Below are 23,601 nucleotides of genomic sequence, written 5' to 3'. Positions count from 1 at the left end.
TTATGCAGATCAGAAAGACTTTTATGGAGGATATAATTTTTAATTTTATAACTGAAACATTACTAGAAACATCATTAATAACCATTGAAATATTAAGAGAAGCTAAAAGAGAGGCGCCTGGGTGGCTCAGTCATTTAGGTGTTGGACTCTTGATTTAGGCTCAGGTCATGATCTTGTATCTTGAGATCAAGCCCTTGCGTCAGGGTCTGCCTGAGATTCTCTCTCACCCTCTCCTTCTGCTCCTCCTGATCTCGTGTGCATGTGCTCACTCTCTAAAAAATGAGAGAGAGAGAGAGAGAAAGGGTGTGTGTGTGTGATTGGATCTAGAAGAAAAGTAAACTGGCATGAATAAAAAAAAGTATGTCTAGAATATATTGTTGGAGGAAAGAGTGGGAAAAATGAAGTCAGAAAGGTAAAACCAGAGGTCAAGTCTACATTTTCAAATCATGATTAGTTAAACTTTATCTTACAGACAAAGGGAAGTCAATGGAAGTTTCAGCAACAGTGCAACATGATCACTCATGTATTAGAAAGATATCCCTCTCTTGCTGGGTGGAGAATGAATTAGAGGGAGCCAAGATCAATGGAAAACCAACCAATGACGAGGTATTACAGTAACCTAGGTGAGTGATGGGGCCTGAACCAGGGTACTACGAGTGGGAATAGAGAGAAACAGATTAGAAAGCTATTTAGGGCTTGGACTGATAATAATTTGATATGGCAGTTAGAAGAGTTGGGAAAGTCAATGATGGCCTGGTTTACGACTTTAGCAGTTAGGTGCATGGTAACCTTTTCCTTGGGTTAGGGAATACAGGAAGAGAAGAAATACTGGAGAGAAAAATGGTGATTTCATTTCTAGGTATGTTCAAAGTTTGAAGTGTCAGTGAGATATCCATGTAGATATCTCTGGGAACAGATATTAGATATCTGGGTCTAAATCTTAGAAGAAAAAATCTAAGCTGAAGAAACATATTTAGGAATTATCACCATAGAGAAGTCAAGGGGAATGGATTGCTTAAGGAGTATGCTAAACATATCAAATAATGGATAAGTTCGAACCTATACCCTGGCAGTGCACTGAGGCTTTTCCAAATTACTTTTCTTCTTTCCACAAACACCTCCACACCATACATTCTGATTCTCTCCTAGGATCTGTGGCCAGGCCCTGCCAGTGATCCACTCAGTATCTAACCTTTCCTTTTATTTTTTTCTTTGTAGAAGACTGATATTATTTGGCCGACAATATGTCCCGCTTTTATAAAAGCTTGATTTCGCAGTTTCTCCTGCACCTAGAGGTAGTCACATAACCTTCATAACTTTTTTCTGTGCATATTCTAGTATTAGTCATCTTTTAAATAAAAAGATAATAGAGTACATCTTTTTTGCTCTTTATAATTTTCACCTAAAATATGTTCATTTTGATAATAAACTAAATTGCAAAGTAATCTGCTACAGGAGTATTATCATATCACAGAAGGAATATGGGCTTTGGAATAAAAAAGACCTGGGTTCAATTTTCAGAGCTCCTAGTAACTAGGTGAGAAACATTGGACAAATTATTTAACCTTTCTAACTCTCATTTATCTCACCTATAAAATGAAGATGGTAAGTTCTATATAGGTTTGTTGATATTTAGTAAGGTAATAGGTAAGTCAATCTATATAAACTATATAAAAGAGGGGCGCCTGGGTGGCTCGGTTGGTTAAGCATCTGCCTTCAGATCAGATCATGATCTCAGGGTCTTGAGATCGAGCCTCACATCAAGCCTCACATCGGGCTCCTTGCTCAGTGGGGAGTCTGCTTTTCCCTCTGCTTGTGCACTCTCTCTCTCCCTGTCAAATAAATAGAGTCTTTAAAAATAATAATAAATTTACATAAATCTGCTTAAGTTCCTGTTTTTCAAATTGTTCATACAGTGTATTAAATTAGAAGGGAGAGTAGTAAAATACTGATGTGTCATGTCTCTATCTCTAGGAGACATCTACTTTGACAGGAAGCTTTAATCAATAGTACTCTCTGAGATAACAGATGAAATTTCATCTGAGACATTCAATTAGTGATTTATCAATTGGCTTAAAGAGGTTCACTGACTTAAAAGTTCTTTTATCCTATTTTCATGTATACTTTTTTTGTTGTTGGTTTCTTAAGATACATTAGTATTTCTACTGAATGTAGCAGGTTTATGGTTTTAGTATAACCCTTTGCAAGGCCATCAAATTAAAGAAACAGCATTTTGGGGCGCCTGGGTGGCTCAGTGGGTTAAAGCCTCTGCTTTCGGCTCAGGTCATGATCCCAGGGTCCTGGGATCGAGCCCCACATCGGGCTCTCTGCTCAGCGGGGAGCCTGCTTCCACTTCTCTCTCTGCCTGCCTCTCTGCCTACTTGTGATCTCTGTCTGTCAAATAAATAAATAAAATATTAAAAAAAAAAAAAAAGAAACAGCATTTGGCTCTTCTGAAGATGTCTGGATCACCTTGGGTTTTAATACAGTAAAGTAGAACTGTTATCAGTATTTTCTCCTTCATGGAAGCTCATCTGGTTAGCAAGACAATCATCCTGGCTGTGACAGATATTTTAAAAGTGTTTATTAACTCTTTCCTTCTAATTGTGTATCACCACCACTTATCTGTCTAGTCCCAGCTCAAATATCTCCTTTCAGAAGCTTTCTGTGATTACCATAGGCAGAAACTTACTGCATCATCTTATACCTTCATATGTATTTTCAGTGTCACACTATTACTGTATTTATTGCCTTGTGCTTTACCTTATATAGTATTTTTATATTACCCTTGTGAAATAAAACCTCTTCTTGTTTTAAACATATTATAGATGAGGAAACTGAAGAACAGGCACAGCATGTTCATGGATAACGAAGCGGCAAGGTTTGAGATTCCAAACTTCAAGAAATTGGAAGTGGTAAGAAATCAAATTCCAAACTCTCAAGCCAGAGTTACTTTATATTAGGTAACATTGCTTTTCCCTCCTTTTCCATTACTTCTAAGATCTTTAAACTTACTGTAAATCTAGTCATAAATTTCAAAACAATTTTTCCAATTACAAATTCCAAAACAATTTTCCAATTACAAATTTCAAAATAATTTTTCTAAATTTCTATACATAATATCAATAGTGATATAAAAGAATGAGAGTGATAGTCTACAAACATAGACAAAAGATTCTTAGAAAAAGGAGTTCTCTTTAAGGATGATACCCAGAAACCGATTAGGAATAGAATACAAAAAAATATATTGATTCTGGGGTGTCTGGCTTGCCTGAGTAGGTAGAGCTTGCAGCTCTTGATCTCAGGCTGGTGAGTTCAAGCCCACATTGGGTGCAGAGCTTACTTAAAAAGAAGAAAATCAATTCTAATTACTTAACAGGACAGGAAAGGATATTCCAGATTAGACTTTGGGCCAAAGATCTCTTCAAATAAAACATTACAAATAGCGAGAAATACTACTGTATCACAATAGCAGACCATCTTCCTGATTTTGTTTTTCAATATTAGAGGAAATAAGACTTTAGCTATATGCAACCGTGATATTTTGTAATCCTATCATGAGTCATGTAAGCAGAGAGACTGCACCCTTGTCTGCATTAAAAGTGTTTTTACATACTATAAATATTTTTTTTTACAAGTCTATCTTCCTGACCCTGAGAACAGTAATCATGCCTTATTTACTTTGGTTTATTAATATTAATTAGCATTTACTAACTGCTTACCATGTGGTAGGGATTTTATATGCATTCTTTCTTTTTTTTTTTCAGCATAACAGTATTCATTATTTTTTCACCACACCCAGTGCTCCATGCAATCCGTGCCCTCTATAATACCCACCACCTGCTACCCCAACCTCCCACCCCCCCCACCACTCCAAACCCCTCAGAATGTCTTTCAGAGTCCATAGTCTTTCATGGTTCACCTCCCCTTCCAATTTCTCCCAACTCCCTTCTCCTCTTTAACTCCCCATGTCCTCCATGCTATTTGTTATGCTCTACAAATAAGTGAAACCATATGATAATTGACTCTCTCTGCTTGACTTATTTCACTCAGCATAATCTCTTCCAGTCCCATCCATGTTGCTACAAAAGTTGGGTATTCATCCTTTCTGATGGAGGCATAATACTCCATAGTGTATATGGACCACATTTTCCTTATCCATTTGTCCGTTGAAGGTCATCTTGGTTCTTTCCACAGTTTGGTGACCGTGGCCATTGCTGCTATAAACATTGGGGTACAGATGGCCCTTCTTTCCATGACATCTGTATCTTTGGGGTAAATACCCAGGAGTGCAATTGCAGGGTTATAGGGAAGTTCTATTTTTAATTTCTTGAGGAATCTCCACACTGTTCTCCAAAGAGGATGCACCAACTTGCATTCCCACCAACAGTGTAGGCACATTAAAAAGATTATCCACCATGACCAGGTGGGATTCATCCCTGGGCTACAAGGATGGCTCAACATTCACAAATCAATCAATATCATAGAACAAGTTAATGTGAGAAAAGAGAAGAACCACATGGTCCTCTCAATTGATGCAGAAAAAGCATTTGACAAAATCCAGCATCCATTTCTGATTAAAACGCTTCAAAGTATAGGGATAGAGGGAACATTCCTGAATTTCATAAAATCTATCTATGAAAGACCCATAGCAAATATCATCCTCAATGGGAAAAAGCTTGCAGCATTCCCACTGAGATCAGGAACAAGACAAGGATGCCCACTTTCACCACTCTTGTTCAACATAGTATTAGAAGTCCTAGCAACAGCAATCAGACAACAAAGAGAAATAAAAGGTATCCAAATTGGCAATGAAGAAGTCAAATTCTCTCTCTGCGCAGATGACATGATTATATGGAAAACCCAAAGGACTCCACCTCCAAACTACTAGAATTCATACAGCAATTCAGCAACGTGGCAGGATACAAAGTCAATGTGCAGAAATCAGTGGCTTTCTTATACACTAACAACAAAAATACAGAAAGGGAAATTAGAGAATTGATTCCATTTACTATAGCACCAAGAACCATAAGATACCTGGAAATAAACCTAACCAAAGAGGTAAAGGATCTGTACTCGAGGAACTATAGAACACTCATGAAAGAAATTGAAGAAGACACAAAAAGATGGAAGACCATTCCATGCTCTTGGATCGGAAGAATAAACACTGTTAAAATATCTATACTGCCTAGAGCAATCTATACTTTTAATGTCATTCCGATCAAAATTCCACCGGTATTCTTCAAAGAGATGGAGCAAATAATCCAAAAATTTCTATGGAATCAGAAGAGACCCCGAATCGCTAAGGAAATGTTTTAATGTAGCAACAAATAAAACTGGGGGCATCATGTTACCTGATTTCAAGCTTTATTACAAAGCTGTGATCATCAAGACAGCATGGTACTGGCATAAAAACAGACACATAGACCAGTGGAACAGAGTAGAGAGCCCAGATATGGACCCTCAACTCTATGGCAAATTAATCTTCAACAAAACAGGAAAAAATATACAGTGGAAAAAAGACAGTCTCTTCAATAAATGGTGCTGGGAAAACTGGACAGCTATATGTAGAAGAATGAAACTCGACCATTCTCTTACACCGTACACAAAGATAAACTCAAAATGGATAAAAGACCTCAACGTGAGACAGGAATCCATCAGAACCCTAGAGGAGAACATAGGCAGTAATCTCTTCGATATCAGCCATAGCAACTTCTTTCAAGATATGTCTCCAAAGGCAAAGGAAACAAAAGCAAAAATAAACTTTTGGGACTTCATCAAAATCAAAGGAAACAGTAAAAAAAAAAAAAAAAAAACAAAGAGGCAACCCACAGAATGGGAGAAGATATTTGCAAATGACAATACAGACAAAAGGTTGATATCCAGGATTTATAAAGAACTCCTCAAACTCAACACACACAAAACAGACAATCATATCAAAAAATGGGCAGAAGATATGAACAGACACTTCTCCAATGAAGACATACAAATGGCTACCAGACACATGAAAAAATGCTCATCATCACTAGCCATCAGGGAGATTCAAATTAAAACCACAGTGAGATATCACCTTAAACCAGTTAGAATGGCCAAAATTAACAAGACAGGAAACAACATGTGTTAGAGGGGATGTGGAGAAAGGGGAACCCTCTTATTTCATTTATTTTTAAATTTATTTTTATTTTTTAGAAGATTTTATTCTTAAGTCATCTCTACACCCAACATAGGGCTCAAACTTACAACCCAGAGATGAAGTCACATGCTCTACTGACTGGGCCAGCCAGGTGCCCCTGCAGTACATCCTTTAATCCTCAGACAATCTTAGGAGATTATTATACAATTTTAGACATAGAGGATAATGAGCCCCTCAAGAGCAGAGACACTGTTATTTTATTCACTAGTATCCCTTTTATGCCTAGTACAGCATCTGGCATACTGAAAGCACTTAAAGTGTTTGTGGAATAATGAGGAAACCAAAGCTCAAAGAAGGTAAGTAATTTGTCCAGGGTATACAGTTAGTAAGTAGACACTTGATTTGTATCCAGGTCTGCCTGATTTTAGGTATTCACATTTTTGCTCCACTGCCCCTCTATTTCCAACTTTGAGCTCAGAATTTGGTACTGAGAAGGTACACAGTGGACATCTGTTAAATGAATACTTGTCTTCTACCTTGAGACTACTTATCTACTTCACCCTACCATTTCTCTACTTCTTCACTTCTCTCCTGAGAAGGCCTAGTGTATAACCCATAGTTCTAAGCTTTCATCCTTCCCTCCCTTCCTTCCTAGTAGCAAACATTTACCACTATATACAGAAAAGAAAATACTTATTACTGAAAAAAACACATGAAAGTTGCAGCATGGGAAGTTAAATGAACAGTTTGTTAATTTTATTACATAAACATAGTGTAAAATAGTCTAAAACACAAAATGGAAAATTGATGGACATAAGCTTATAAAAATTAACCCCAAATTTCCATATTTTGGTTTTTTTGCTCTTATGATTTTTCTTTCTTATAAAGACAAATCATAAATTTACAAAAGCTGAAGTATACTTAATACACATAAACTTCATCCTCTACACTGTGTCAGTAAATCTTTCTTCATAAAGAGGTAATTCCATAATGACATACTTCAAGTTAAAATATTAAGGAAGTGAGGATGTTTTCTCTGGTAACATCTACTTTAGGCTTGCCTGTAGAAAAGCAAAGCACAATAACGTGCTTTTGGAATTTATTTTAAGGAACATATTTCAGTTAGATGATTATTATCTAGCTGAAGTTTAAAAAGATACAGGAACACTTACTTTTTAAGTAAGCACAAAATATTCTAAAACTGCAAGGCTTCTGATACTCTTGAAATGTGTCCTTATTTATTTATTATTTGTTTGTTTTCCAGTTTGTTAAAAGAATTGTGATAGGAGTCAAATCTAGGTTACAATCCTGGCTCTGCCCCTTAATAACTGTGTAAAGCTGGATAAATTCTTAGTATCTCTGAGTTCATTTCCTTTAAAATGTGAACAATAATCCTTAATTTGTAGAACTGCTGGGGAGATCAGAGTCTGTGCAGTAATGGCATAATGCCAGGCACATGACAGCACTCAATGAACAATGGCTCTATTTGGGGACTGCTACTTTATTTTCCTCTGGTTTCATTATGGGATATACTTAAATCATTATTTCCTACGGAAAAGTTTCCTATGTCTGCTCTCCTCAATGTAAATAATCTCCCACCTTAAAAAACTCATAAAATACTAGGAGGGAAATATTTGGGGAATCTTCAGTCTATCTTTTCTAGAAAATGATGTCATAAAAAGGACCTTGTATGTGTATGTACATGAATACTTTGATTTTTCTTATAAGAGCAATGCTACACTTGTATACTGACTACTAAAGACAGCTGGGCCTGGGCACTGGTATCCTTTAGGCACTTGAGTTTGCAAACTCTGTTTTAAACACTTTCATAGGACATCTACCATTTTATTTTCAGAAATTGTATTGCATATAATTTACCAGAAAAGGAAACACAATGCAGGCAAGTACTGTTAAACAATCACGTGTGTAATAATTTTTTTAAATTACCTGATGGAATATAGGCTCCTTTACCTTAAGGTAAACCTACAAAATATTAAAAGAAAAACAGGTAAATGAAGTGCATTAATGAAGGTGAAGAAAACTTATTCTAACAATTCTGCAAATCCCAAATCTCTCTTGCTTCCCTAGTATGCTACTTAGATCTGACTATAGCCACATAAAACCAATCAGATTAGGTGGCGGGCCACAGAAAGGCTAGCACCTTCAGATGGGTCTCCACCAGTGCTAGCTTTACCATGGTAAACAAATTTTTCAGTTATTGTGGATTACTCTGGCCTCTTGCCTTCTACATCAGCATCAAGGAAGGGCAAAGGTACACAGTTACTCATGTGGGGTGAAGAGGTTCTGTTGACAATGTCTATAACACATTTTGTTCTACAACAGAAAGAACACTGGACTTAGAGACAGGTGATAAATTTCAGAGTCTGCCACTTATTTGCTATAGACCTTGAGCAAATCACTTAACCAAAAGACTAAATTTTTCCTAATCCAGATAATGGGAATAATAAGCTAAAATACATGAAACAATTTAGCAATATAATGCATGCTCAATAACTGAAAGCATTTAACAAATTTCTTGTGCTTTTTTTTACTTCCCAAACCTCTAACACACTCATCTAGTTACATAACTCACCACCTAAATGAATTTCCAATTACACAAACTCAGTTTTAGGCTCTAATATCACTTGGGTAATTAAGTTCAATGTCTATTAAAGATTTAGCATGCCATTTATTGCCCTGTAGGAGTATATGCCTTTAAAATGACATGGTAGAGAGAAGGAAAATTCAAATCATAATCCTGAAAGGGCTCCGAACACTTATAATACAAAGTCCAAATTTCAAAGCTTTGCATGATCTCACTCCTGACTTTCTGCCTGCTCTCACTGCTCTCATCTTTCCCCTTTCTCATCCTAGGCTCCAGAAAGTATAGTGCTTCCACATATTTAAACATGCTACTCTTTAATTTGTTTAGAAATCCTCCCCTGCTGGCAAACATTCGTCTTCCAATATCCAGCTAAAACTATCCCTTTTTCTAGAAGCCTTTCCCGGTCCTTTCTCCATTCAGCAGAAGCAGCCATTCACCCTCCTTTGTGCCCTCACTGACCACGTATAAATGTCATATAACTTAATGGTTTGTTTCTCTCCCCAACAAGGCAATCATCTCTTTGACAGAAAAGCTTGTGCTTTGCTATCTCTATATGCTCATTTAAAGTAGTGCTGACCTCACAAAAATTTTATGTAATTTTACAATTTGGCTACAAAATTTCTTATTCCAGAAGGAAGTTCCTGTCCTCACACAATAAAAGCAGATTATTTCCTTTAAGCACCCACAGAACTTTAATAGTAAGATGTTTATGAGACACTATATGTCTGTAACTCTAAACTCAGTAAGGAAGAATGCTTTTCATTTCTGAAATGTGTTGTTTCAAAATATTAACTTCCCTTTGTATAGTTTCATATTCCTACTGCTATTAATAGAAGAAATGCAAAAGGACATGCCTCTTAAAGACATATTTTAAGGCAAAAGAATTATGGAGTTCTTACTGTGTGCCAGGTATTAATTTTCACAACTAATACAAAATGTATGCTATTATTATCTTCATTTTACAGATGAGGAAATTAATACAGAGAGATTAAGTAACTTGCCCAAGGTTCCTAGTTATTAAGTAACTATGTTGCTACAAACTCGGATCTGACTGACTCCCAAGCCTATAATTCTGATCACATCAGTTCTGAACTTACAAAGTGGTCCAGTTTTGACTCTGCCACAATTCTCCACATAAATTTGGTCTAAAACTCTCTAGACTTTAGTCTCTCACTCTCTTTTTTTTTTTCTTAAGATCTATTTGAGACAGAGAGAGGGAGAGAGCACATAAGGAGAGTGAGAAGGAGAAGACGACTCCCTGCTGAGCAGAAAGCCCGATGTGGGGCACAATCCCAGGACCCTGAGATCATGACCTGGGCCCAAGGCAGATGCTTAACAGACTGAGTCACCCAGGTGTCCCCTAGTCTCTTCTTTTATAAGACTTCCTTTCACCTCTGAAACACAAGGATTCTCTCATGATCAATGAGCATGTAGTTTATATGAAGGACTACACAGTGCAGGGTAGAAGCATAAGGAAATAGTGTACCTGTTCTTTCAACCTCCTATTCACCTTCTCAGTTCACTGATACCTAATTTCTGCCTCTATCAATCTATTGTTGACAGTATCCTTATTGGGGTTACCTGGTCTTTTAACTAAAATTTTTATAGGTCAAACTTCAATCTGTATTTTACTCATCCTCTTAGAGGCAACTAACACTGTTACTTCTTCTGGAAATCTTTTTGTACTCTGTGATATTGGGCTCTTTCATTTTCCTATATCTCTGATTACTTATTCTAGGTCTCCTTTGCTGGCTCCATTTCTTCTGCCTGACCCTCAAATGTCAGTATTCCCATGTATAGCGTAGTGATTATGGTTAATACTGGGTTGAACACTGGCAATTTGCTGAGAGAATAGATTTCAGGGGGTCTCATCTCTCACTCTCTCACACACATACATGTTTGAAGATATGTTAATTAGCTTACCTAAATTAATCATTTCACTATGTATCAAAGTATCATGTTTTATACCCTAAATGTATATACTTTTTATATTTAAAGTGATGGCTCTTATTGAAATCTTTAGGCATTATGGAAGTTTGCATACCGACAGGCTATGAATAGCGAACAAGACAAATCAACTGCAACTTTTAGGGTACAGTATCATAACTGTATACTCTCGTTTATCTCTGTTAAAAAAAAAAGTATTCCATAGGGCTGCATCTTTGGTCATCTTAATGGTTCATGCTCTCTCTGTGCCAGTTCATCTATTCTCACATTTCTAGTACTACCTATACTCTGACAATTCTCAAACCCACATCACATGCTTCATCTATTAAAAACAAAGTATGACTTACTGTGGTTACTATTAAACTGAATAGAACTAAGATAAAAAGCAGGTGGTAGTTTACAGAGTTCTTCATCTTGAAGCATTCAAACCTTTAAAAAAAGAGAGAGAAAGAAACTTATTTTAAAATATATAACTAGTAAAATAGAATGCTGTCTTACCACTTGTATACAGACCTTTGGGTCTAGTGATGCCCATCATTTCCTCCCACCCAAACTCTCATCTCAGAGAATCTGCACCACCTCTAAGAGGCTGGAGAAATCAAGAGAAGGCACCTGGCTTTAACTGGGTCAAAGAGAGGCTCTCTCCTGAAAACTTGGGAGTTTGGGAGTCAGAGACTGAATCAATTAAATGTGAGGAGTCAAAGTATAAAGCTTTATGGATTCAAAGTCTGATGCTGATATTTGGGCAGCTAAACTGAGTGAAAAAGAAGAAGAATGAGCAGAAAAGTGACATGCACGGATGGAAAAAGAAAGCAAATTCAAAGATGAGACCATGCAGAGAAGAAGGAATGGAGAAAAAAGGGTGGGAAAGGTAAGCTGCCCTTGAATTGTAGTCAGGCTGTACTTCCTGTTATTGGGTTTCATATAATTTCCTCATGTCCTCTAAATAAATCTCTCTTAAGTCAAGCTGGCTTGAGTATGTTTCTAAATCTTGCAATGAGCCATCCCTGAGTAAGGCACACTATTACAGAAAATATCACTCTATTATAATTGTCTCTTTATGGATCTCCTCAACCAGACTGTGAACTCTTTGTGTGCAGGGATAAAATCTTTTTCTCATGCGTCTAATCATATCTAATCACTAGGCTAGCAAATACTCAGTAAATGAGGAAATAAGAACAAATATTTGACCATGGGTTAGGTATCCAACCTTTGAACCTATGTTTTAGTAGAAGCAGCAGGAAAGTTCTCAGTTTACTCATTAATTGGCTGTAGGAATTGGACCCAACTCCTATTTCCTTATCTCTACAGAAAGATGGTTGGCCCAGATGATTTCTAAGGTCTCTTTTACTTTCATATTCTGTGACTTGATGACTTATTTTTAAAAAGCTCACCTGAAAGTACTTTTCTAGATCAGGAGCAATAAACTACTGCCCAAAGGCCCAAACTTGTTTTTGTATATAATATTTTACTGGAACAGTCAAACTCATTTGTTTACATATTATCTATGGCTGCTTCACTGCTACAGCAGCAGAGCTGAAGAGCTGCAACAGAGATAGGCCCATGAAACTTAACATCATTACTACTGTCCCTTTACAGAAAAGCTTCAGATGAGCTTTTTAATTTTATTTTTAAAAGATTTTATTTATTTATTTGAAAGAGAGAGACAGAAAGAACCAGGGCAGGGGGAGGGGCAGATGGAGAGAGGGAGAGAGAGAAGCAAACCCGAGCAGGGAGCCCAAGGCGTGGCTGGATCCCAGGACCCTGGGATCATGACCTGAGCCAAAGGCAGATGCTTAACCAACTGAGGCACCCAGGTGCCCCCACATGAGCTCTTTAAATAATATCACAGAATTCTGATTTTTAGATATCTTTAGACAAAAATATTCTTGAGGTACCTTGGTGGCTCAGTCAGTTAAGTTAAGCATCGGACTTGTGATGTCAGCTCAGGTCATGAACTCAGGGTCTTGAGACAGAGCCCCACATAAGGCTCCGTACTGAATGTGGATTTGTAAGGGATTCTCTCTCTCTCTCCCTCTCTAACTGCCTCCCCAATCACCTACTACTTCCACTAGCACACACTCTATCCACAAAAAAAAAAAAAAAAAAAAAAAGACAGAAGAAGAAGAAAATATACTAAATATACTTGAACTAGTAATAATGATCATACTAAAAAGAGATAACCATCACATAAGGGGTTTAGAGAAGTTTTAAGCACTAGTGCTATAGAATTAAATGCATGGTTAGAAGGTAAGCTTATTAAATTTGTAGTTCAATTTCCAACTCTGACACCAGCTACATGGCCTTAGGCAAGTCACCTAAGCACACGTTTTGCTTATATCCTTAGACAAGTTACTAAATCCCTATGTGCTTCACTTTATCATCTATAAAATGGGGATAATACCCATTTATCTTGCACAACTGGAAGAATTACAGAGGATTTGTATAATACCTACCACAATTATAGGTACAAAGTACATATATATTATTTCTATGGTATAATATGTAACATTTTTATCTATATTCATAACTCAAGGAAATGCAGATTATACAAATTAAGTCAAAATTCTTTAAGTCAGATTTTAGTAAGAGTTTTAGTAAGAGTTTAGTTAGGGTTTTGAGATCATAAAAGTTAATAGCAACATTATTATAATTTCCCACAGCTTATTCTCTACATGGAGATCACAGAAGTAATAACCTTTTACACTATTACAATCTCCCAGTATAATGTAATAGGGTTAATTACATTACTTAATTATGAGGTGAAAATTAATTTTAAAATATATTAAACAATGGAATTTTAAACATAAGCACTTACATGCAGTACACAAATATACAACAGCTGTAAATCATTGGGAGTTCATCCAATAGCTATAAGAAACAAAAAAGATAAGACTTGAATATTGCAGAGGTACAATTATTATACAAATCAAAATAAAACATCAGAATGATTATTATAGTCACCTCTCACCTAGTATCTTTTACTAATAACTTTCATATATTTAACATCTAATTTGAGTGTTGGGGAAGGTCACTGAAAGGACGTGACCGTCAGTTAACCTATGAGCTGGACCCAGGCGATTGGAAGCTCCTCACTCCCTCCTATCCTTGGAAGAGGAGTAACTTCCACTTGTCTTTCTTGCTCCCAGAGGCTGTTCCAAGGACAGTCTTGAGATAGTGATGTGGTGTTGAAAACACTTATATAGTATATCTGGCTGAACGAAGTCCTCTTTACACACTTTCAAGTTTTGATGGGCAGGTGGGGGACCCATTGTTGCCACCCAAGATGAACCCTGTATGTAGGCACTCTCTTTTTATTAAAACTGCCACCTACAAACCAGGAGTGGCCTGTCTCTTTCTTCCACCTTTCCCTGCCCTCTACTTATGGGGGTTGGTTTACTCTCATTGAACAAACAAGCTCGTCCATCTACCTATCTACCCTAATGTACATGCCTAAGTAGGACACCTGACTCACTGGACCACCCAGCTCATTCAGTACCACAAACTATGATCTCATACTTCCAGGAAAGAATGAGGTCTACCATCTACAGGTCTGGGGGTCCTATCAATATTCTTTTGCACTTTCCCTTTTCCTAGAACACCTAAGGTGGGTAAAATTTTCACTAATACATATAAGAAGGGATATTAATGGCAGCAAAATCATTTAGTTAATCTAAGTAACCTATGTTTCTCAAAAATATTATTAGTAATAATAACAATAGCTATATGTATTAAACTACAAGTTAGACATTAAGCTAAATGTTGCAGATAGGTTATTTCTAATCCTTAAGCCAATCCTATATTATTTACTTATTCACTAGATATGCATTTAATTAATTATTTAATAATATATTCACTATGTGCCAGGCAATGTGTTAGTTGCTGAGGATATAATGGAAACAAGATGCAGTCAATGCCCTCACAGTCTAGTGAGGGAAGGAAATGAAAAACATGGGATTAGATATAAAGATTCCAACAAAAGGGGGTCACAGAAACCAGAGAAGGTGGTGGCAGGAAATGAAATCGGTGGTAGAGAAATACATTCTAGGAAGAAGGAAGAGTGTTTACACAAAGTAATATATTCTGGTAAATTACTGGAATAATGAAATAGCATATGTGCAGGGTCTTATAGTTAAGTGTTTTATATTCATTATCTCATTTAAGTTTAACAAAAATTCCAAGGTAGATCCTATTATCTCTATCCCAAGATGAGAACTCTGAGGTTTAGACAATTTAAGTAATTTGTTTAAGATCACAGAGCTAATAAGTAATAGAGCCCGCTTTTAAACTCACTCTGGGGCATACCTCTACATTAAGTTGTCTCCAAAACTTTTCACTTTAATCACTTTCACACGTTCAAAAAAGTTGGCACAGGATCATAATATCTACCACAAGGTTTCTGATATAAAGAAGATTCCTCTATTTGAAATTTTGAACCACAATCCCCTGGCTTTATATTAAACATCATTTGCATTTATATCTTCTTTACTTCCGTTTTCATGTGTTAGCAAAATATGTGTCTAATTATTTGGCCTTTCCACAATGTAGTACTGAGGTATTTAAATGACCCATTTTAGGAGAACTTCTATTCATGTATTTGGAGGATAGGACATGAAAAGATCTGTTTTCTCCATATTATCCATAGGTCTATCTATACAGTTTATAAAGGCAGTTAAAATAATTATTGTCACTCTTTTATTCACTCATTCGACAAATATCTATTAACTACCTACTATGTGCCTCGAACTATGCTATATGCAGGAGATAAGATAACCCTTGCCCTCATGCTTTACAGTCTAGCCAGGGTGAAAAACCCTAGAAAGTTAAAGACACAAATAAATGTTTAATTCCAATTATAGTAAGTGCTATGATGGAAAAGTACCGAGCACCATGATCAAAAAACAAGGGCCTTCATATAAGGAGTCGTGAAGATTTCCTTAAAGAAGTGACACATAAACTGAGTCCTGAAACATGCAGATATGAGTAAGGTAAAGAGGGACTGAGGGGAAGATGAGAACCCCTAAGTAGTGGGAACATAATGTGCAAAGGTCCTGCTGCAGGAAGGAAACTTAAAAATCTGAAATATGTCCATTGTGACTGAAGCTTAATTAATGATGAAGAGAAAGGATATGAAATGAGGCTAGAGATAAGCAGTAAACCAATCAGGCAAATGTTTTAGGCTGAAAGAATTTCTTAATTTTATCTTAAAAGCAACGGCAAACCACTGAAAATGTTTTAGCTAGGTGGCGGTCTCCATCAGCTTGGGTGGCAACAAAATACCTTAGACTGGATACTTAAAACAACTGAATTTATTTCTTATAGTTCTGGAGGCTAGGAAGTTTAAGATGATCGTAGAGATTTGGTGCTTGGCGAAGTTTCTCTTCTTGGCTTACAGATGGCTGCCTTCTCACTGTACTCTCACATGATGGAGAGGGAGAGGAAGCTCTCTGGTCTCTTCTTATAAGGGCGCTAGTCCCATCACAAAAACCTCATTTAAACCTAATAACCATTTAAGGCCCCATCTCCAAATATTGTCACATAGGGAACTAGAGATTCAACATATGAATTCTGAGGGGACACAAGGCAGTCCGTAGTGGTGTTAGTGTGTTTAAAATACAGGTTTTATTATTTTTCGGGTATGGTGAAGCCAACAGATCAGGAAATGACTGCCACTGAAAAGGCAGTTCCTAAGAAGTGACATGCCATGCCAAGCAGGGCCACATGGGAAAGCACCAGTGTCAGGAGGCAGAACAAGCAAGGAGAAAGCATGGATGACAACCTTTACTGTGGTTTCCCAGAGAAAGGCAAGGTAAGAGAGGGCAAGCAGGCTTAGTAATTTCAGCAGGCTCTAAGGTCTAGGGGCTATCTTGAGTTATCTGGTACCTGGACTTGAGGTGATTAGAGCAGAAGAATACTGTCTCCTGGAGTGTAAGAGTCAGAAAAAGAAGGTGGTTTAGAGGATAGGCTCTGGATTGGTTAGTCTGAATATGAAAGGGGCAGTCCAGGGCAAGTTATTTGCTATATAAGAAATGGACACCCCTGGAAAGGACAATGCCTGCCTAGTCAAGGAGGCTCCAGAAGCCAGAGCATCAAGAATATAAAAAATAAGAAAATATAGTTATTATGGATTGAATGTGTCCTACCTAAATTCACATGTTGAAACCCTAATCCCCAATCCAGTGGTATCTGAAGATGGGGCTTTGGGGAGGTAATTAGGAGTAGATGAGGTCATGAGGGTAGGAGTCCTCAGGATGGGATTAATGTTCTTCTAAGAAGAGATAACAGAGAACTTGCAAGAACCAGTCAGAGAAAGACAAACACCGTGATTTCATTCAAATGTAGAATTTAAGAAACACGCAGAAAACGAAGGGAAAAAAAATAAAAGATAAACCAAAAAACTGACTCAACTTTACCAGAGGGGAAGTGGGTGAGAGAATGAATGAAATAGGGGATGGGGATTTAGAGTACACTTATGTTAAAAATAAATAATTAAGAGTATACTTATCTTGATAAGCACTGAGTAATATATGGAACTGTTAAATTATCATACTGTATACCTGAAACTAATATAACACTGTATGTTAACTACACTTAAAATAAACAAAGGGCATTTAAGGAAAAAAAAAAAAAAGGAGTGGCTACCTCTAAGACAGCTCTCACCAGACCCAATGCTGGCACCCTGATCTCAGACTTCAAGCCTCCAGAACTATGAAAAAACACATGTCTACTATTTAAGCCACCTAGTCTACAGCATTTCTGTATAGCAGTCTCAGCTGACAAATACAATAATAAACAAATGGTGCCAGATCGGGTATGTGTAGAGTGTTCTGCAGTGAAAAAGCACAGTTGTGGGAGGGCTACCTAGGAAGCTACAGCAGTCCAGGCCAAGCAAAGTTTCTCCTTGGATTAAGGCCTCACAATTGAGAATAGACCGAGGTGACTAGACTTGAGAAATATTTAGGAAGTAAATTAAACCGGGATTTGTTATTGATTTTATATAAAGGTGAGGGAGAAGAAACTCCTAAGGGTAACTCCCAGGTTTGTTGCCTAAATACCACAGTTGATGACAATACAGTTTACAGAGACTGTGAAGACAGAAAATGACAGGAACAATTTCAACATACTGAGTTTGAGGTACCTGTGTGACAGTCAAGTTGAAATGTCAATCAGGCAACTAGAAGTACAAACTTGTAGCTCAGAAGAAAAGACTGGACTCCAGATGTTGGCTGCTTGTTTGTTTGTTTGTTTAGAGAAACTAAACTGAACTAAGCATATGTTAAAAGGGCACAGATTTTAAAATCTGGGTAATACAAATACAGAAGTCTTATTTCAAAACCTTAAGCAGCAAAATTATGACTGGTAAAAGAGCACAGAGTTCCAGGGAGACGGTGGGTTGTGTGACTGAAGAGGAGTCTGAAAAGGTAGGCACAGGCCAGATCACAGCCTGTGGTTCAAATCCATGAGCCTAACCTCGGGGAAGTATTAAAGATGTTTAAAAAGTGGCATGCATTCTGGAGGGCAGAGACTGCATTTTACATGTCTCATTTCTAACACTTGTACCAAGCCTAGCAAATACTGCTCAAAGAATGAAAACAATTAGTTTTGTTTGTAGGAACAGTATTTCTATTTTGTTATGACAAATGGATAGGGGAGACAGGGACACCAGTTAGGAAACAGTTACAGAAATTTGGATTGGAGATAATGGATTAAGTTCATTGCTGTAGAGATAGATAGAGCTAGATGTATTTGAGCTTTCAGTTCCATAGAAGTGAGAAAGCAGGAGAAATTGAAGACAAATCATCATAGGTTTTTGGCTCAGGCTTTCAGTGTAAGGTGGTTCTACTCACTGAGATAGAGAGCTAAGGAGAAAGAAGGTAATATTTATAACTAGAACATCTGTTGTTTACATTATAAAGTCTGAATTAGCTTACATTAATTACCTAGCATTTAAGCAATTTTTGGTTTTGTATTATAAAGAAAATGATAGGTGAACACACACATTTTTCTTTGGTTTTATTTTCCAGGATAAATATATTTATTTACTTATGAGAAGGGGTGGATACATTCTTTTTTTACTAGCAGCTATTTCTTTTTTCTAATATCAAACATTTATGCTTAGCAGAGAATACTTAGAAAAAGCAGAAGAACACAAAGAAAAATTCCATATAGCTAAAGAAATTAAGAAATTGCCTTTACCTCTACCCTCTCCAGGATTATGAATACCTGTATATGTCAGTTAGTGAAAGCAAAAAACAATGAGTTGTATGAGTGAAAAGATGAAAAAAATATCTGGGAGAAGCCTCCTAAAAAATTGAAGCTTTTATACTTTAGCCACCAGCAATGCAAGACAAATTCCTAAGATAGATAAAGGAAATACAAATAAATAAAAACAAAATGTAGGGGCGCCTGGGTGGTTCAGTTGGTTAAGTGTCTGCCTTTGGAACAGGTCATGATGTCAGGATCCTTGGATGGAGCCCCACATTAGGCTCTTTGCTTGGCAGGAAGCCTGCTTCTCCCCCTCTCTCTGCTTGTGTTCCCTTTCTCACTGTGTCTCTCTGTCAAATAAATAAAAAAATAATAAAATAAAATCTTTAAAATAAGTAAAATCTTAAAAAAAAAAAAATGTAGTCCTTAACCTGTCTCTAACTTTCTGTGTAAGTTCTAGTCAATTTACTTCACCTCTCTTAAGCTGTTTTTCCATTTATAAAATTTGTAGATTGGACTACATTTTAAAAATCCCTTCTAGGGATTTGATTAGATCATGATCCTGGGGTCCAGGGATCCAGTCCCATGTTGCACCCCCTACCCCTGCTCAGTGGGGAGCCTGTTTCTCCCTCTCCCCCATGTTTGTTCTCCTTCTGTCTCTCTTTCTCAAATAAATAAATAAAATCTTAAAATAAAAATCTCTTCTAATATTAAAGGTCTATGATTCTAAATTGTTCTTTGACACCTTTCACCACTTACTTGAAGGCCATTCCTGGTGTCTCTATTCCTTCTCTAATGTTTTCCTCAAATCCACTCCCAAATGCATTGCTCTTTCTCATTAATCCATGAGAAAGGAGTTAGCAATAGCTTAAAATATTACCCTTCAATGTGTGTGTGTGTGTGTGTGTGTGTGTGTGTGTGTGTATGGATATTATGCAGCCATCAAAAAACCTCCTGAAACCTTGCCATGTTCAATGATGTGGATGGAACAAGAAGGTATTATGGTAAGCAAAATAAGTCAATCAGAATGACAATCTATGATCTCACAGATATGAGGAATTTGAGAAGTAAGACAGAGGATCATAGGGGAAGGAAGGGAAAAATGAAAAAGACGAAACCAGAGAAGAATACAAACCACAAGAGACTCTTTGTCTTAGGAAACAAACTGAGGGCTGCTGGAGTGCAGCGGGGGTTGGTAGGGATGGGGTGGCTGGGTGATGGACACTGGGGAGGGTATGTGCTATGTTGAGTGCTGTGAATTGGTAAGATTGATGAATCACAGACCTGAACCCCTGAAACAAATAATACATGATATGTTAATAAAAAAATATATTACTCTTCACAAGAGCACACACAATAGTACTCAAAGGAATGAATCACTTAACAATCAATAATAGTAGTTTCAGAAATTCTAACTGGTTAAAGAAAAAGGAAGGAAGCTAATACTTATTAAACACTTATTTACCAGATCCTATATGACACTTACACATATGCCAATCAACTGATCCTCAAAATACTCCTACAAGTATTAGTAAATCCATTAAATAGATGAGGAAACAAAAGCTCAGCAAGATTAAGTGGCATCTATGCTCAAACAGCCAGCAAAGTGGTAGCAGAATTCATCTGGAGCCCAAGCAGCTACCTAGCAATAACAAATCTGAAGAAAATACCATCTAAGCTCTAAATCACTCTTAAGACAGAAATGTCAATATCTGCTTATGTTCAGTTTAGGCAGAAGTAAAAATGGGCCTCCAATTTCTTTACAGCTACAACCAGATAAGTTCAGGCTGATGAAATGGTTCGATGTCTACCAGGGTTTAGTAAGTGGCAGCACTGTCATTTTGTACAATGACTGTGCATAAAAAATAATGGCCTAACATAGCTGAGACAACTTAATCCTGAAAAGAGGTAAGAAGCCTTCAAGGAATATTCACAATCATTTTACGTTTAAATTAGAAAGATGGGGAAGCTGTTTTTAAAAATCCTTTAATACTGAGGGTTCTTCCCTCCCAAATCATTGGGAAATTGGGTCATATATCATCTCTGTCCAGAGAGGCAAGCACAACTTTGTAGACCCAAAGAGGGAAGAAATAAGACATCTATATAATTTGTCCCCAAACGTGATAGAGTAGTATTACAGTAAATGATAAATAAAGCACAGAATCAGAGATCTCAAGATCAAAGGCCATCTGGTCTATTTAAATGTTCTGTTATCTTGGTAACAATCTTATCAACAATTAAGTTTATATACAAATCAAAGTGTGTCCCATTTCTGCTCCAAATCTATTAATGGCTTACGGGGGATAAAGTCCAAGAGGCTTAGATATGGCCTCTGGGTAGCTTCCCAAATCACATCTCTTACTAATATTTAGTTCAATGCCTACTCAGAGCAGGTAGTCAATAAAGTAACAAATGTTAGCTATTATTACTGTTGGAACTGTCACCATCATCACCACATATTCTCATTCCATCCATGGCTACAACACAAGGTACTACTTGCAGTGCCCTAGATACCAGATATACTCTCAACTCTGTAGGTTCAAGTTGGCCTGGAAAATACCTATTTAACTTTGAAGATGCAACTCAAACATGTATCTGAGTCACCTGCGTGAAACCCTGTCTCTCAGTTCCCTTCCCTGAATAATTTCTCTTCAATTCCGTAGCATACTGCAGGTCCCTTTACCACTGCATTCACTAGCATATTACCTTCACTCTGAGACCATGGATTCCTTGAGGAAAGGACTGTATCATCTTTACCAATGCAGATCTGTTGCCCAGGTACTAATTTCTGAACTAATGAAAGTGTGTGTCTAGCTTATACTTGGGCATTTCCAAGGACAGAGGACTCAAGATCTCTGAAGGAAGTTCTTACCATCTACTAGCTCAGAAAATTCGTCCTTACGTTGAGCAAGATGTCTCTACCTTTACCACCACTAGGACCACAAAGCATAAATCGAATTCTTTCAACATGTCAACCCTTTAAATACTGATTCATAAAACATTTACGTAGTGTTATGTGCACTATAAGTATGGGATACACCAAGGTCAACCAGACAGAGTCCCTGCTCTTAGGTAACCCACATGCTGATACAGAAGAAAGATATAAATAATATTTATAAAACAAAAGATAAGGGCAGTAACAAGCACAGAATGTTGTAGAAGAACATATGAAGAGTACATATCCAACCCCGGGGCCATGAAAGGCCTCTTAGTTGAGCTGCCACTTTGGCTTAGAGTTTGAAAGATGAACAGGAACTGCCCAAGGGAGAAAGGGAAGTGCGGTAGGGCCAAACATGAAAAATGCATAGAACTGAGAGAGTCTGATACGTACAGCTGAGTGAGCGGCATGTCTTCTCTTCTTCAAGCTAAAATAGTCCCAGTTCCTTCCCCTCAAGCATCACGACTATAGTTTTAGTTCTTTCAACATTCTGGTGTTTCTCATTTGAACATAAACCAGGTTAGTCCTCAGAAATGAAATACTGTCATGATCTACTCAGTACACAGTAGGGGAGCCTATCCCTTCCTTCACTCAGATACTTAGCCTAGCCTTGTCTCAGCACATTCATGCAGGTGCTTCTTTATATATGAGATAGACACATACTACCTTCCAGGGTTACTGTTTTAGGAACAACATGATGGACAAGAGGAATGATGCTAGAAATTTAAAAACTTAACTAAGTCTTAGAAAATATGTGTATAAGGGAATATCAGAGATAGCCATATGCCCAGAATTAAAGTAGATATGTTTTAAAATTATTCCAGTTATCTTTTACTATGTAGCAAACAACCTTAAAACTCAGTGGCCTAAAATATCAATATATACTTTGCTGGTTAATATGCATTTGGTGCCTGGGTGGCTTAGTTGTTAAGTGTCTGCCTTTGGCTCAGATCATGATCCCAGGGTCCTGAGATCAAGCCCTGCACTAGGCTCCCTGCTCAGCCAGGAGTTTGCTTCTCCCTCTCCTTCTGCCTGCAGCTCCCCCGCTTTTGTGCTTTCTCTCTCTCTAATAAATAAGTAAAACTATTTTTAAAAATATGCATTATGAGCAGAACTCGGAGGGAGCAGTTCATCTCTCCTTCACTCAGAATCAGCTAGGACAGCTCAAAGGCTGGTGCTGGAATCATCTTAAGAATCACACACTCAAATTTTGGGCAGCTGATGTGGCTGCAGCCTGGGAACTTCAGGGGAGGTTGTGGTAGGAACATACATGAGCCTTTCCACATGGCTGACTGGTTTCCTTACAACATAGACCTGGGTTCCAAAGGTAAGCATCCCAGGAGGATGAGGAAGAAGCTCTATTGCCTTTTGTGACTCACTCTTGGAAGTCATATAACTTTGTCTACCATAGTAACAGTCTTGCCCAGATTCAAGGGCAAGGAGAACAAAGACCCCAACTCTTGAGGAGAGTCAGTGCCACACTGTAAGAAAAGCAGGTGGGACGAGACATATTGGTGTTAACATGTTTGGAAAATAATAATCTGCCACCTAAATAAAACTCAAAACTGAATTAAATACCCACCCCCCAAGAACAGAAGGTAGTCTGCTTTAGGATGAAGGTTATTCAGATTGGCTTATTATCATTACTACTCCTCCAAACCACATTTGAGTCTTTCAAAGTCTCTTTTCTTTTAAAACAACCATAGAGGGAGGGAGTCAAGATGGCGGAGAAGTAGCAAGCTGAGACTGCTTCAGCTAGCCGGAGATCAGCTA

General features: G+C 37.4%; 1 protein-coding gene across 1 annotated transcript in view; it reads right to left on the bottom strand.

Moving 5' to 3' along the window:
* ACER3 (alkaline ceramidase 3) overlaps window positions 1-23,601 on the bottom strand; it is a 175,761-nt gene that overhangs the window by 40,824 nt on the left and 111,336 nt on the right. The window contains exons 4-6 of the mRNA XM_059411426.1: window positions 13,504-13,556; window positions 11,033-11,114; window positions 8,081-8,116 (exon numbers count right to left, since the gene is read on the bottom strand). Coding sequence (XP_059267409.1) covers window positions 8,081-8,116; window positions 11,033-11,114; window positions 13,504-13,556 — 171 coding nt within the window. The remainder of the gene's footprint in view (window positions 1-8,080; window positions 8,117-11,032; window positions 11,115-13,503; window positions 13,557-23,601) is intronic.

This window comes from Mustela nigripes, chromosome 1, assembly GCF_022355385.1.
Source record: "Mustela nigripes isolate SB6536 chromosome 1, MUSNIG.SB6536, whole genome shotgun sequence".
NCBI lineage: Eukaryota > Metazoa > Chordata > Mammalia > Carnivora > Mustelidae > Mustela > Mustela nigripes.
This window is presented reverse-complemented; position numbering and strand designations above follow the sequence as displayed.